Genomic DNA, 13,962 nt, shown 5'->3' with positions numbered 1-13,962 from the left:
TCCCGGCGCGACGGCGAGAATTGACGTCATTGTGGTGCGACGCCAATTCCATCTCTTTGGGAAGCCGGGCTGTCCAGAAATTGAGTGGGAGTGGCGCGGAGTTGCAGGGAATCGTAAAACCCTGAGCTGCGTCAAAGCCGGTCTGCAAGGTGTAAGTGCGTGAGCTTGTCCCCGACGTGGAGGCTGGTTCTAGCGTGGGCACATGCACTCTCCCCCTATATCAATGATTTTTTCCGCTCGCTATTTCTTCAAGGCCTGTGGGTCAGAAGCCTTAGCCATTACACATTTGAGCACTTCTAAAACAGGTAGGCGTCAGGCAGGATCGACAGAGTCTTGTCCAGACGCTACTCGCGTTGGCGTTCCTTCTTTGGCTTCATTTCCTCTAAACTCTGTGGCCAGGAAGCCAGTCTTATACGAACTCCGTGTTTTATCCACTTCGTGGCGTCCGGTACCAAGTCCGGCTGTTGAATTCTGCTCCGGTAGAGAATTGGGCCTTTTTTTTTTTTTTTTTTTTTTTTTACTTTTTTGTACACAGGATGTTCAAATGTAATGCTGGTCGGAGTTTAATTATCTCACCCTAGACCTTACATAACTTTCAGGTGGCAAATACTTTAGTGTGTGACTGAACTTATTTAGTTGGTCATTTATTCATTCAGTAAATCGCTACTTGAGCATTTAAGTATTAGGCCTTTACGAATTTTACAGTCCAGTGGCTCTACTACTATTTAGTGGGTATCTAAGTGGGAATTAGGGAACAACTGAGATCTAATAGGTGTCAAAGAGACGGTATACAGAACTATTGGTCCAAGTTTATAACAGCAAGTATAACGATGTTTAGTAGCTAACTTCGCATTTCCGAGGCATTTTTACATATCGGTTACTATCCAAGAACTCTTTTTTTTTTTCATGTTTGCATAGACTTAACAAGGTTGACTAACAAAAGTTGTGAAAGATGGAGTAAACTTTTGGTTTAGAATACGCCGGTTAGACCTTGAAGCCATTTTTCTGACTTTGTCTTCTATCTATGGTTAGAGCCCTTATCAGTGGAGCTTTTGACAACGAGTGGGGAGATGCTGTTTTTCTCTGCATCACTTAATGGGTTATTTAGAATGGAGACTAATAGTCACATATTTCTGGAGTGAGTATTTCAATCTGAGTTTTCTAAGGAAAATGTGTCATTTGAGTTAAGAATTTTTACTCACAGAAGTATAGAACTGTATAGCATTATAGAATTGTAGATCAAGTCACTTCTTTGACAGGGAAGGAAATAAAGTCTAGGCCAGTTAAAGGAGAAACTGAAGCTAAAACCCTGACTTTGTGCCCTTTGTCTACTGTACGCTGCTGCTGCTGCTCTGTACAGGATATATTTCAGAAACAAACTGAATTCCCAAGGTTTTAAAAATTACAGCGGTTATGTTTACTGCATTTGAGAATTAGATGATTAATATCAAGGGTTGTTAGTGATCCATTTTGCTATTAATTTTTTATTTTTGCCTTTTGTAAAAAGGTGCTGAGGTCCTGGTATAATGCGGATATTCTTTTTTTTCTACATAGAATATTTAAAAAATGACCACGCCAAACAAAACCCCTCCTGGTGCCGACCCTAAGCAGTTGGAAAGGACTGGGACAGTACGGGAGATTGGGTCCCAAGCTGTTTGGTCACTCTCGTCTTGCAAACCAGGTAAAGCAAAACAAAACAAACAGTTTGTGATAACTGTATACAGTTTCCTTGTATTCTGGGCTGGCTTTAATATTTTTTGTTTAGGTACTTTATTTTAATTCTGAAATAAATTTAATGGAGGTTTAATCTAGCATCTCTCTCTTCCCAGTTGCTCAACTCTAATATCCATTGGAGTTTAACTGCATACATCATAAGGTCTCCTTTTAATCCTTCCCTGTCTCTGCTGTGATTCAGTTATTTGGGTAGCATTCTTTGCTGGTGTTACTGTATTTCTCTTTGTGGGCTGAGTGGGTGATACATTTTTTGAGTGATTACATATCCCAAAATAACTTTATTTTACTTGTGGTTGGGATAGAATTCTTGAGTGTCCTTTTCTCAAAAATTTGTGGATGCTATTTCACCATTTTCTTTTTTGTCTTATTGCAAGTAAGAAGGCCCATGCCTGTCTCTCTCTCTCTCTCTTTTTCCCTATGACTTGTTCTTTCTTTCTGGAAACATTTACATTTTTTCTATTTATTCTTAGCATTCAAGACTTTTCCATGATATGCCGGGATACATGTGTATCTTTTCTCATCTGTTTAACCTATTATTTGATAGGCATTTTCAATCTGTAGACTCAAGCTCAGAAAAAGATTTTTGGCTTTAGGAACTTTAACTATAACGTTATTGGTTTAGGAGTTGCGTTTCCTTCACATTAAGACTCCTGTAGTCGTCTTTCAAACCAAGCCTCTTCTGTTTCTCCTTACAATACCTTTGTCTCTCTTTTTACAAGTAATTTATTGAAGTATAATTTACTTACAATAAAACTTACCCTTTTTAGGCATATAGTTCTATGAATTTTAATAAACGCACAGTCATGGAAGCACTGTCACAATCAACTACAGAGTATTTCCATCATCCAAAGAAATTCCCTCACGTCTCTGCTCCCTCTCCCTGCACGCCCCTGACAACCTCTGATCTGTGTCTTTTGCTTTTCCCAGATTGGCATATAAATGTAATCATGCTGTATATAGCTTTTTGGGTCTGGCTTCTTTCACTTCACCTAATGCATTTGTGATTTTTCCTTGTATTATGTGTGTCATTATTTTGTTTCTTTTTATTGCTGATTGCTATTCCACTGTATGGATCTAACTCAGTTTGTTTCACTGTTCACCAGTAGTAGACATTTAGCTGTATGGTAGCCACCTTCCAAAATGATCTTTGTCTTTGGTTTTTATGCCCTTCTGTTGACCGCTCCCACATTGTATCCAGGCTGGTCTCTTGGAACAGTATCAATAGCGAATGGCAGAAATGATGGTATGTGACTTCTGAGGCAGATGGTAACAGACATTGTGGCTCTCCCTCGCTCTCGTTTGGTCACTCACTCTGGGGGAAGCCACCCGTCATTGTGTGAAGAGGGGTGTGGCCAGGATCCTTGGCCTCTGGGCAGTAGCCAATGAGGAACTGAGGCCTCTTGTCAGCGGTCACATGGACAAACTGTCTTAGAAGGGATCCTCCAGCCCCAGTCAAGCTTTCGGATAATTGCTTCGGATAACCTGACAGCAAACTCATGAGAGTCCTTGAGCCAAACTGCCCGCACAAGATGCTCCAAAATTCCTATTCCATCGAAATTGTGAAAAAATGCAAGTTTGGTATTTGAACCTGCCAAGTTTCCCAATAATTTGTTATGCAGCTATAGTTCACTTAGATAAGGTTATTTTCAATATTTGGTGATTGTGGATAAAGCTGCTAGAAACACGAACAGGTTTTTGAGTGGACATATGGTTTCATTTTTCTTCAGTAAATACTTAGGAGTGGAATTGCTGGATTCTATTGTGTTTCTTTCTTTCCAAGCTATACTTTTTATTTCCTTTTCTTGTTTTACTATATTAGCTATAGCTAATTTTCTTGTTTTACTATATTAGACTTCCAGTATCTTGCACAGGAGGGGTGAGAAGGGACATCCTTGTCTTATTCCTGATCCTAATGGGAAGGCTAGCTTCTCACCATTAAGCACAATGTTAGCTGTAGTGTTTTTGTAGGTGTATGAAGTTGATATTTTCCTCTATTCTTAGTTTGCAGATAGATTTTACCTTGAATGGTGTGGGATCTTTGTCAAATATTTTCTCTACATCTATTGATATGATCATTATTGTTCTTCTCCTTGGTGTGATAGATCACATTAATTAATTGATTTTAGAATGCTCGACCAGCTTTGCATACCTGGAGTAAATCCTACTTGATTGTGATGTATAATTCTTTTTATATATGGATTCTTTTTCCTAATATTTTCTTGAGGACTTTTGCATGTGTTTTCATGAGACATATTGTTCTTTAATTTTCCTTTCTTGTGGGTCTTTGTCTGGTTTTAGTTTTTGAGTAACGCTGCCCTCATAGAATGTGTCAGGAAGTATTCCCTCTGCCTCTGTTTTCTGCAAGAAACTAGAGAGTTTAAAAAATTTCTTCCTTAAATGTTTGATGGAAGTCACAAGGGAAACTGTCTAGGCCTAGTGATTTTTTTTGGAAGGTTATTATTTTTTATTCAATTTCTATATTGGATTCAGAAGATCTCTTTCTACTTGTGTGAATTGGTAGGTGGTATCTTTCAAGGAATTGTTCCATTTTCTGTAAGTTGTCAAATTTATGATCATAATGTTGTTTATACTAGAGTATCTTATTGCCCGTGAAATCAGCAGTGATGTCCTCTCTTTCGTTTCTGATACTATATTTTGTGTCTTCTCTCTATTTTCTTGGTTAGGCCAGCTATAGGTTATTGATTCTTTTTTTTTGACCTTTTCACAGTACCAGCTTGTGGTTTTGGTGATTTCTCTCTGTTAATTATCTGTTTCCCCTCACATTAATTTAAGCTTTGGTTTTTATTATTTCTTTTGCTTATTTTGGATTTAATTTGCTCTTCCATAATAGTTTCCTAAGGTGGAAACTTTTGACTATTGATTTGAGATCTCACTTCTTTGATTTTCCTTAGGGACTCCTTAAACGGAGTCTGAGCTTGCAGTTCTTTGATTTGTAACTTGGTGATATTACACAGGAGCTCTGTTGATGTGGTGCAAGCTGTGAGGGGAACAGAAGTGTTCTATAATCGTGTGACTACATCTCAGTCTTTTAGTGGGCCTCTGTTCATGGCTGTGACCTTGACAAGGGTTTCTGACCTTTTCTTCCCCCTCTTAGGTGAAGGCTAGAGGAGGCTGGAGTTGGGTGTGTTTGCTCCCCATGTCAGTTAGGCTGTGATGAAACAGTTTTTGAAGTCAGGCGTTTGTTAAGGAGAACAGAACACTCTGGGTGTATTTCACACTGATTACTTTCTTCCTGCATTTGCAGGGAACACTGGAGAATTTTCTCTGATCTTCACCCAGAAGAGAACCTGGTGAGCTCCTAGAGGTAAAATTCGTAAAAATGTGGAGCCCTTTTAAGGTTGGGCTTCTGGGAGTTTTTCTCTCTCAAGCTAGTCCACACTCAGTCTCCAGCAGTCAGTCTATTAGCAATTAGTCATTACTCTTTGAAGTTCTCCTACCAGTTGCTGACTGCAGAGATGGTTTGTGCTCTCGGTAAGCTAACATTTTGTGTTCACCTCTCTTCAGTTTTTGGGGTGGCAGTTTGCCCTGTGACTCCAATTCTCTGTTATACCTAAGAAGAATTACTGGTTTTCAGTGAGTTCATTTTTTTTCTTTATTGTTGTTGTGAGGGATGAGAGCAACATCTTCCAAGCTCTTTACAAGTCAGAATGAAAACTGGAAGTACCTGGACAGAGAACAGTGACGACTTCACTGTACTAGTCAGTGGGGGCGGTAGACAATGTTGAGCATGTGTAATGTGTGGCCATTGCATTCAGACGAGATCGGGCACGTTCAGGGTGGTATGGCCGTAGACTGGCCATTGCATTCAAAATGACTGAGCCAGTAGAGCAATGAATCTGCGTCAAGTTTTGCATTAAACTCAAACATTCCTCCACAGAAACTATTTGGGTGATTCAGAGGACCACAGCTATGGACACCTGGTGATTGGCAGCTTCATCATGACAACATGTCTGTTATGCATCACGTCTTATACAGAGTATTTTAGCAAAACATCAAAACACCCAGGTGGCTCAGATCCCTTGCATCCCAGATATGGCACCCTGTGACTTCTGGCTTTTCCAAAACTAAAATCCCCTTTGAATGGGAAGAGATTTCAGACCATCGATGAGATTCAGGAAAATACAATGGGGCAGCTGATGGCGATTGGGAGAACTGTGTGAGGTCCCAAGGTGCCTACTTTGAAGGGGATTGAGGTGTCGTTGTCCTCTATACAATGTTTCTTGTATCTTCTTCAATAAATGTCTCTATTTTTCATATTACACAGCTGGGTACCTTCTGGACAGCCCATACACACACACACACACACACATACATATATATGTAATTTTATATTTTGAATATATAGCTCTTTCTTTAGCATGAGAATTTATTGTCACTTGTGGTGCTTTTAGGATTTGGAGTGGATCAATTACGAGATGACAATCTAGAAACTTACTGGCAGTCAGATGGCTCCCAGCCTCATTTAGTGAACATCCAATTCAGGTAATACATTTTTTAAAAATTTTTATTTAATTTACTAGGGTGACCTTGGTTAATGAAATTATATAGGTTTCTGGTGTACAATTCTATAGTACGTCATCTGTATATTGTACTGTGTGTTTATTACCCAAAGTCAAGTCTCTTTCCTTCACATTTATCTCCTCTTTACCCTCTGCTACCTCCCACCACCCCCCTTACTGTCTGGTAAACACAATAGTGTTGTCTGTGTCCATGAGGGTTTTTTTTTCCTTAATTTTTTTCACCTTTTTCACTCAGTCCCCCTGACCCCCTCCCCTCTGACAGCTGTCAGTCTATTCTCTGTATCTATAAGTCTGTTTCTATTTTGTTTGTTAGCTTATTTTGTTCATTAGATTCACATATAAGTGAAATCATATGGTATTTGTTTTTCTCTGACTGGCTTATTTCACTGTCGCAAAAGGTAAGATTTCCCTTCCTTGCTTCCTTCCTTTCCTTTTAATACCCATGTAGTATTCCATTGTGTAAATGTACCACCTTTTTTTATCCACTCCTCTACTGATGTGCGGTTGGGATGCCCCCAGATCTTAGCTATTGTAAGTAACACTGCAATGAACAAAGGGGTGCTTGTGTTTTTTCAAACTAGGGTTTTAGGTTTCTTCGGGTGCATTCCCAGGAGTAGAATCACTGGGTCATAACTTTTTTTTTTTTTTTTTTTTGAGGAAACTCCACACTGTTTTGCACAGTGGCTGCACCAGTCTGCATCCCCACCAACAGCACATGAGGGTTCCCATTTCTCCACATCCTTTCAAACACGTGTCGTTTGTTGGCTTATTGATGATAGCCATTCTGACAGGGGTGAGGGGATACCTTGTTATGGTTTTAATTTTATCTTTTTTCTGATGATTAGTGATGTCAAGCATCTTTTCATATGTCTGTTGGCCCTCTGTATGTCCTCTTTGGAGAAGTGTCTGTTCAGGTCCTTTGCCCATTTTTTCTTTGGATTGTTTGGGGTTTTTTGGTGTTGAGTTTTATAATTTCTTTAAAAAGTTTGGATATTAACCCGTTGTTGGATGTGTCACTGGCAAATATATTCTCTTATTCAGTGGGTTGTCTTTTTATTTTATTAATGGTTTCCTTTGCTGTGCAAAAACTTTTTAGTTTGATGCAGTCCGATTTGTTTATTTTTTCTTTTGTTTCCCTTGCCCAGGGAGATTTATCAGAAAAAAGATTGCTATGAAAGATACCCAAGATTTTACTGCCTATGTTTTCTTCTAGGATTTTTATGATTTCATGTTTTACACTTAAGTCTTTAATCCATTTTGAGTTTATTCTTGTGCATGATGTAGAAGGTGGTCTAGTTTCATTTTATTTGCACATATCTGTCCATTTTTCAACCCCATTTATTGAATAGACTGTCTTTATACCATTGTGTATTCTTCCCTCCTTTGTCAAATATTAATTGACCATAAAGGTGTTAGTTTATTTCTGAGCTCTCTGTTCTGTTCCATTGATCTAAGTGTCTGTTTTTATGCCAGTACCATGCTGTTTTGGTCACCATGGCCTTATATACATAGTTTGACATCAAGCAACATGATTCCTCCAGCTTTTTCTTCTCTCTCAAGATTGCTGTGGCTCTTCAGGGCCTTTGTGGTTCCAGAAATTTTTGGAACATTTGTTCTATTTCTGTGCAATACATCATTGGTATCTTGATAGGAATTGCATTGAATCTATACATTGCTCTGGGTAATATGGATAGTTTAATGATGTTAATTCTTCCTATCCATGAACACAGTATGTGCTTCCACTTATTTGTATCTTCTTCAGTTTCTGTATTTAGTGTCCTACAATTTTTCAAGCACAGGTCTTTTACATTCTTGCATAAATTTGTTCTTAGATAATGAATTTTTTTTGATGCAATTATAAATGGGATTTTCTTTTTGGTTTCCCTTTTTATTGTTCATTATTGGCATATAAAAATGCAACTGATTTCTGGATATTTATTTTGTATCCTGCCTCTTTACTGAATTCATTTATCAATTCTAGTAGTTTTTTGGTAGAATCTTTAGGGTTCTCCAGGGAACACATTTTTGAATTTTTCCATTTGTGTAGGTTATAAGTGGTCAAAGAGATCCATTTTACTTACAAAAAGTTTTAAAAATATAGATATTATAGTGAAATGCACTTAACTTCGCTTTTGATAAGTCTCAGACATTATTTATATGCTAACTAGAATGTGTGGTAAGTTTACTCTGTCTTATCCTTTATGAATTCTTTATGGTAGCGTTCACAGTTTCTTTTACATAGATATTTCTCAAATGTACTTTTCAGTATGATTTATTTCAGAACAATATGCTTTGCTTGTGACCCAGTACAATGACTAGTGCATTATATTAAGTACCCCTGCAGTGACTGGCATTGGGGGGAAAATACTTCCTCTTAAAACCTCTAAGGACATTTTTAGTTTGAAATGCTTACTTTTTGCGGGGGGGGGGGGGGAGGAGAACAGCTGTATGTTTGTCAATTGCTTTGAACTTATTGACTTAGAAATCAGTTAACTTGGTTATCTTGTTCCATTTATGCCATCTTTTAATCATTCTATAGCATTGTAATTTTTTTTTATTGTTGTTCAAGTACAGTTGTCCCCATTTTCTTCTCACAACTTCCCCCTGCCCCACCCATCCCTGCCTCCCACCCTCAGTCCTACTCCCCTTTGGCTTTGTCCATGGGTCCTTTATCCATGTTCCTTAATGGCCTTTGCCTTTCTTTTGCTGGATATCCCCCTCCCAATGCCTCTCTGGTTACTGTGAGTTTGTTATTTATTTCAGTGTCTCTGGTTATATTTTGCTTGCTTGTTTGTTTTGTTGATTATGTTCCAGTTAGAGGTGAGATCATGTGGTATTTGTCTTTCACCACCTGGCTTATTTCACTTAGCATAATGCTCTCCAGTTCCATCCATGCTGTTGCAAAGGGTAGAAGCTCCTTCTTTCTCTCTGCTGCGTAGTACTTCATGTTTAAATGTACCACAGGTTTTTGATCCACTCATTTACTGATGGGCACTTAGTTTGCTTCCAGCACTTGGCTGTTGTAAATTGTGCTGCTATGAACATTGGGGTGCATAGGTTCTTTTTGATTGGTGTTTCAGGGTTCTTAGGATATAATTCTAGCAGTGGAATTGCTGGGTCAAAAGGCAGTTCCATCTTTAGTTTTCTGAGGAAATTCCATACTGTTTTCCACAGTGGCTGCACCAGTCTGCATTCCCACCAACGGTGTACTAGGGTTCCCTTTTCTCAACAACCTTGCTAGCACTTGTTTGTTGATTTGTTTATGGTGGCCATTCTTACTGGTGTGAAATAGTATCTCATTGTGGTTTGAATTTGCATTTCTCTGATGGCTAGTGATGCTGAGCATTCTTTCATATGTCTCTGAGCCCTCTGTATGTCCTCCTTGGAGAAGTGTCTGTTCATGTGCTTTGCCCATTTTTTCAATTGGGTTATTTGTCTTCCTGAGTGCAGTTGTGTCAGTTCTTTATGTATTTTGGAGATCAGGCCCTTGTACAAGGTATCATTTGCAAATATATTTTCCCATATGGTTGGTTCCCATTTCATTTTGCTGATGTTTTCTTTATCTGTGCAGAAGCTTTTTATTTTGATGAGATCCCATTTGTTTATTCTTTCCTTATGTCCCTTGCTCTTGGGATGTATTGGTGAAAATATTACTGCATGGAATATCGAGCATTGTAAGTTTGTCTTTATCTTCATAGATACAGATCAGCAAATTTCTTATGAAAGAGCCAGATGGTATGTTTTAGGCCTTGTGGGCCCTCTGGTCTCTTACAATTCCTCACTTGTCCCATTATAGTGGGAAAGCAGCTGTGGGCCATGTGTAATGACGGGATGTAGCTGTTCTAATTAAACTTCATCTTCCAAGAGTAGTGGTGGGCAGGGGTCAGCCAGTGGGCTGTGATGTGCCAGCTCCTGTCTTAGGGTATTAAATATGTATACACCACAAATAAAAACAGCAGCTAATATACTTGTTAAAAGACTTAAAATACCAGATACTTTGCTAAGTGTCTTACCCACTTTCCCATTCACTGCATTTAACCTTTACAGCTATTTTTAATCTTTATTTTGTAGTTTCAGAAGTAGAGACTTAAATAAATGAACTTAATTGCCCAGGGTCACAGAGCAAGTGAGCGGAAGAACTGCAGTTCGAACACAGGTACTTTGACCTGAGAGCCTGCCCTTTTAACCGTTGCACTGTGCAGCCTTGGGTACCTCGCTTCTCCGTGACAACAAAGGCTGTTGCTTAGAAGTTGTGTAACGAGTGTCCTAATTTAATTGTATTATATTAGCAGAGCAGGGTTTTTCCAGAAAATACAGTTTTATACAGAAGAGCAATGTATTGAAAAATAATAATAATATCTACTGAAATAATGAAGAACAGAAGAATATTAAGGAAAATATTGAAAAGTTCTACTGGCTTGCTTTGTTTTCAAGAGAAAGGTAGATAGTTTAACAGTGGAGATAAATAAAAATTTCAGAAAAAATCAGTATGTCCTCTACTTGAATGAGAACATTGATAGCCATAAATGGCATTGTTATGTAAAACACTTTGAACAAAAAGTGCTTTATACATGTAGTAAAATCATATACACATAAGTACCAACACATGTATGGGTGTAAATTGCTTAAACCAAATCATACAATAAATTTCCCCTCCTCCCCAAGTTGCAGACTGTTCATAACTTTCATAGTTTATAATTTTGTAAAGTTTTAAGCTCTGAAGAAGTAGTAGTTTATAGACGAACACTGGGATCCGTCGCATCGTCACATGGCAGCTTTTGCACTTAGACATCTTTTTAAGAAAAAACTTTGCAATTATTGAATAGTTTATTGCATTTCCCCTTATTCTTAAAAGTAGAGCAAATGCGGAAAATCAAAGTACTGATGCCACTTAAAAAATAATGGGTGCTAAGCTTAATAACTTAAGACAATTGTGGTTACGTTAGAAATCATTAACCTCAACCAGATATTATTGGACTTTACTGGTCAACTACACATTGAATATGAATGGAAAAAACAAAGGAAATAGTAGAAATTCATTGTTAAAGATTTTTATGACTAAAAATAAAATGTGGTACAATCTAGGATTGGGTAAATTTCTCTCTTGGGGAGCCAGCTTTCATGTCTCTGTTACGTAAGCCCAGTGTTCAACTTTCTTCCCCTTGATTTTCCGTGTGTTTTCACTAATACAATGTGTACTAAAGAAAGGACTTTCTATATTGGAAGACAGTGTTACAAGTAAGCTTGAAAGAAGTTCAGTTTGGACTTTATATTTTGTTAAGATAAAACAAAATATTTAACTCCTTGGATATTCTCCCCTTCACAGAGAAAATACCTGATTTCTTGTAGCAGTTTCTCCGCTAATTGAGCATGTAGAGTTTAGGAATAATTAGTATGTATTAATGATGTGTCGAGGTGGACTGCAGTGCATAATTGCAAGGCAGCATTTACTTTTCAACCTCATTGCTACTTTAAATCAGGGGCAAGTTCTTTCCTTGGCCTGGGTAAAAACTCGGGAAGGAGCAGGTGTGACATTTTTGGCTAGTATATAAAGTTCTCTTTTCATTTCAAATAACAAAAGATAGATTAAAAATGAAAACATTCAGTTCTGGCTAATAGTGAAAGCCTCAGACTTGCCTTAGTTTCTTTTAAGGTTTCTTTTTCTCCATAAGGTTGAACCTATTGCAAATGGAAGAGGGAAGGTGTGGTTTGCTTCTCTTTCCCTACCTTACTTTTATTCGTCTTCTCTCATATTATTAACTGATTTCTGAACGCTCCAGGCCTGCTAGTATGGAAGTGGGGAAGGAAAATTCCTCATTGCCAGTTCTATCTTGCTGATCTAGCACTGGTGCTGTTTGTACGTGGCTTGTGTTTAAAGCTGACTATGTTACGGATGCCTTTGTGGTTGGGAGAACAGGTTTCCGTGCTCACTTAATGCTGTGGTACTTCACCTGCAGTGCTCTTGCTGAGGATGCATTCATCATTTACTCCTTCCTTACTTCCTAGGCCTTTGGTGATAACTCCAGCTTTTTGCTGAGGATTATTCATCCTTACTGGCCAGAAACTAATATAACCCATTAGATTAGCAGGTTGATGAAGTTCCGTCTCTTCCTCGTATGCTTAACACTTTTTTGGTGACTAACCGTTGGATCTTCTCAAATGCTATTTGTGTCTATTTGTATAATGATATGGTTTCCCTTCTTTAGTTTTTGAGATGGTGAATTTCAGCGATGTTTTTATTGTAAAATATGTGTAACACTTATCACTTGCACGTGTGAGGTTCAGTGTCATTAAGTTTATTCACACCATTGTACAACCATCACCACTGTCCGTGTCTAGAACTTTCTGTCACCCAAACTGAGACTCTGTGCTTGTCAAACAGCACCTCACTGTGCTCCCCTTTCCCCAGTCTCTGGTCACCACTGTTCTGCTTTTCGGTCTGCCCGTTTTTTATATCTACCAGTATTGGCCATTTGACATCTTCTTTGGACAAAAGGCTATTCAAGTTCTTTGCCCATTTTTGAGTTGTATTTTTTGGTTTCTTGTTGAATTTTAGTTGTTCTTTATGTGTTCTAGATATTAATCCCTTATCAGATATGATTTGCAAATGTTTATCCCCATTCTCTGAGTTGGCTTTTTATAAAAGTTTTTAATTTGATGAACTCCAGGGTATTATTTTGCTTGTGACTTTGGTGTCATATCTCATTGATTAGTTATAATTGTTGTATTGTATTACTAGTTGTTAATCTCTTACTGTGCCTTATTTATAAATTAAACTTTATCATAGGTACAAGACTCCAATTACATAATAGTGTGCTTTATATTGTCTCATCGACCACTGATGTTCTGTTCACGTTAATGTGGGATGAGAGCTTTTTGTTTTCTGTGCTTCTCTTTGGAGAGTTTCTATGGCTCTGTTACTGTGTTCACTGTCTTCTGCAATGTTTAAACTGCTATGAATCCCATCTAATGAATTTCCTATTTCACATTTCTTTTCTCATGTCCAGAAATTCCATTTGGTTTTTAAAGTATCTTTTATCTCTTCTCTTTTTTATGTTTTTAAAATGCTTTGAACAGGTTTATGGCAGGCTGTACTTTCCAGAGTGCTCACAGCATCATTTCCTGTTGCACATGCTCTTCAGCAATTTGCTGCTACCTGATCTGTGGTTCCCTTCTTTGAAACTTTCTTGCCTAATAGAGTCTGGATCTTATGATACTGTCATTTCTGGGTCATAAAAAGCAATACAAATTCTTCCTTGTTCTTTTTCTTTTATATTATTCTCTCCCTTGGTATCCATCTACTATGCTCTGAGAAAACCCACATCAAATGGAGAAGCCCATAAAGAAATGAGCCAAAGCCTGAGGCCTTAGCTGAGCTCCCAGCTGACAACCAGTACCAACTTGCCAGCCGTATTATTGAGCCATCTTGGAGGCAGGTTCTTCAGATCTCAAGTCAAGTTGCCACACCTGGCGCTCCGTGGAGCCTTCCTTTCCGAGCCCTGCCCAAGTGCAGCTTCATAAAGAAAATCACTCTTTCTTTAAAGCCACTAAGTTTTGAGTTGGTTAAACACCTGTAGGTAAATTATAGGTAGATATTTATATTTTCTTTTTTTAAGTCCTTTTAATTCCATCATATTTTTTATATCTGCCTTTATTGACTGATTTTCCTTTATTATGGGTCACATTT

The 13,962-nt window shown here is 38.0% G+C and overlaps 1 protein-coding gene across 3 annotated transcripts in view; it reads left to right on the top strand.

The window, feature by feature from the left end:
• The first annotated feature begins 12 nt into the window (after nt 1-12).
• The window catches only part of ANAPC10 (anaphase promoting complex subunit 10), a 46,713-nt gene continuing 32,763 nt past the window's right edge, over nt 13-13,962 (top strand). The window contains exons 1-3 of one of the 3 annotated variants that reach the window (XM_024569228.4): nt 13-151; nt 1,555-1,681; nt 6,147-6,237. In XM_024569228.4, coding sequence (XP_024424996.1) covers nt 1,567-1,681; nt 6,147-6,237 — 206 coding nt within the window. In that variant the 5' untranslated portion in view covers nt 13-151; nt 1,555-1,566. The other 2 variants (XM_045202753.3, XM_045202754.3) reach the window with 2 other exon arrangements.

Source organism: Desmodus rotundus, chromosome 9 (assembly GCF_022682495.2).
Source record: "Desmodus rotundus isolate HL8 chromosome 9, HLdesRot8A.1, whole genome shotgun sequence".
In the NCBI taxonomy this organism is placed as follows: domain Eukaryota; kingdom Metazoa; phylum Chordata; class Mammalia; order Chiroptera; family Phyllostomidae; genus Desmodus; species Desmodus rotundus.
The sequence above is the reverse complement of the archived record's forward strand: the minus strand, read 5'-3'. Positions and strand labels throughout refer to the sequence as shown.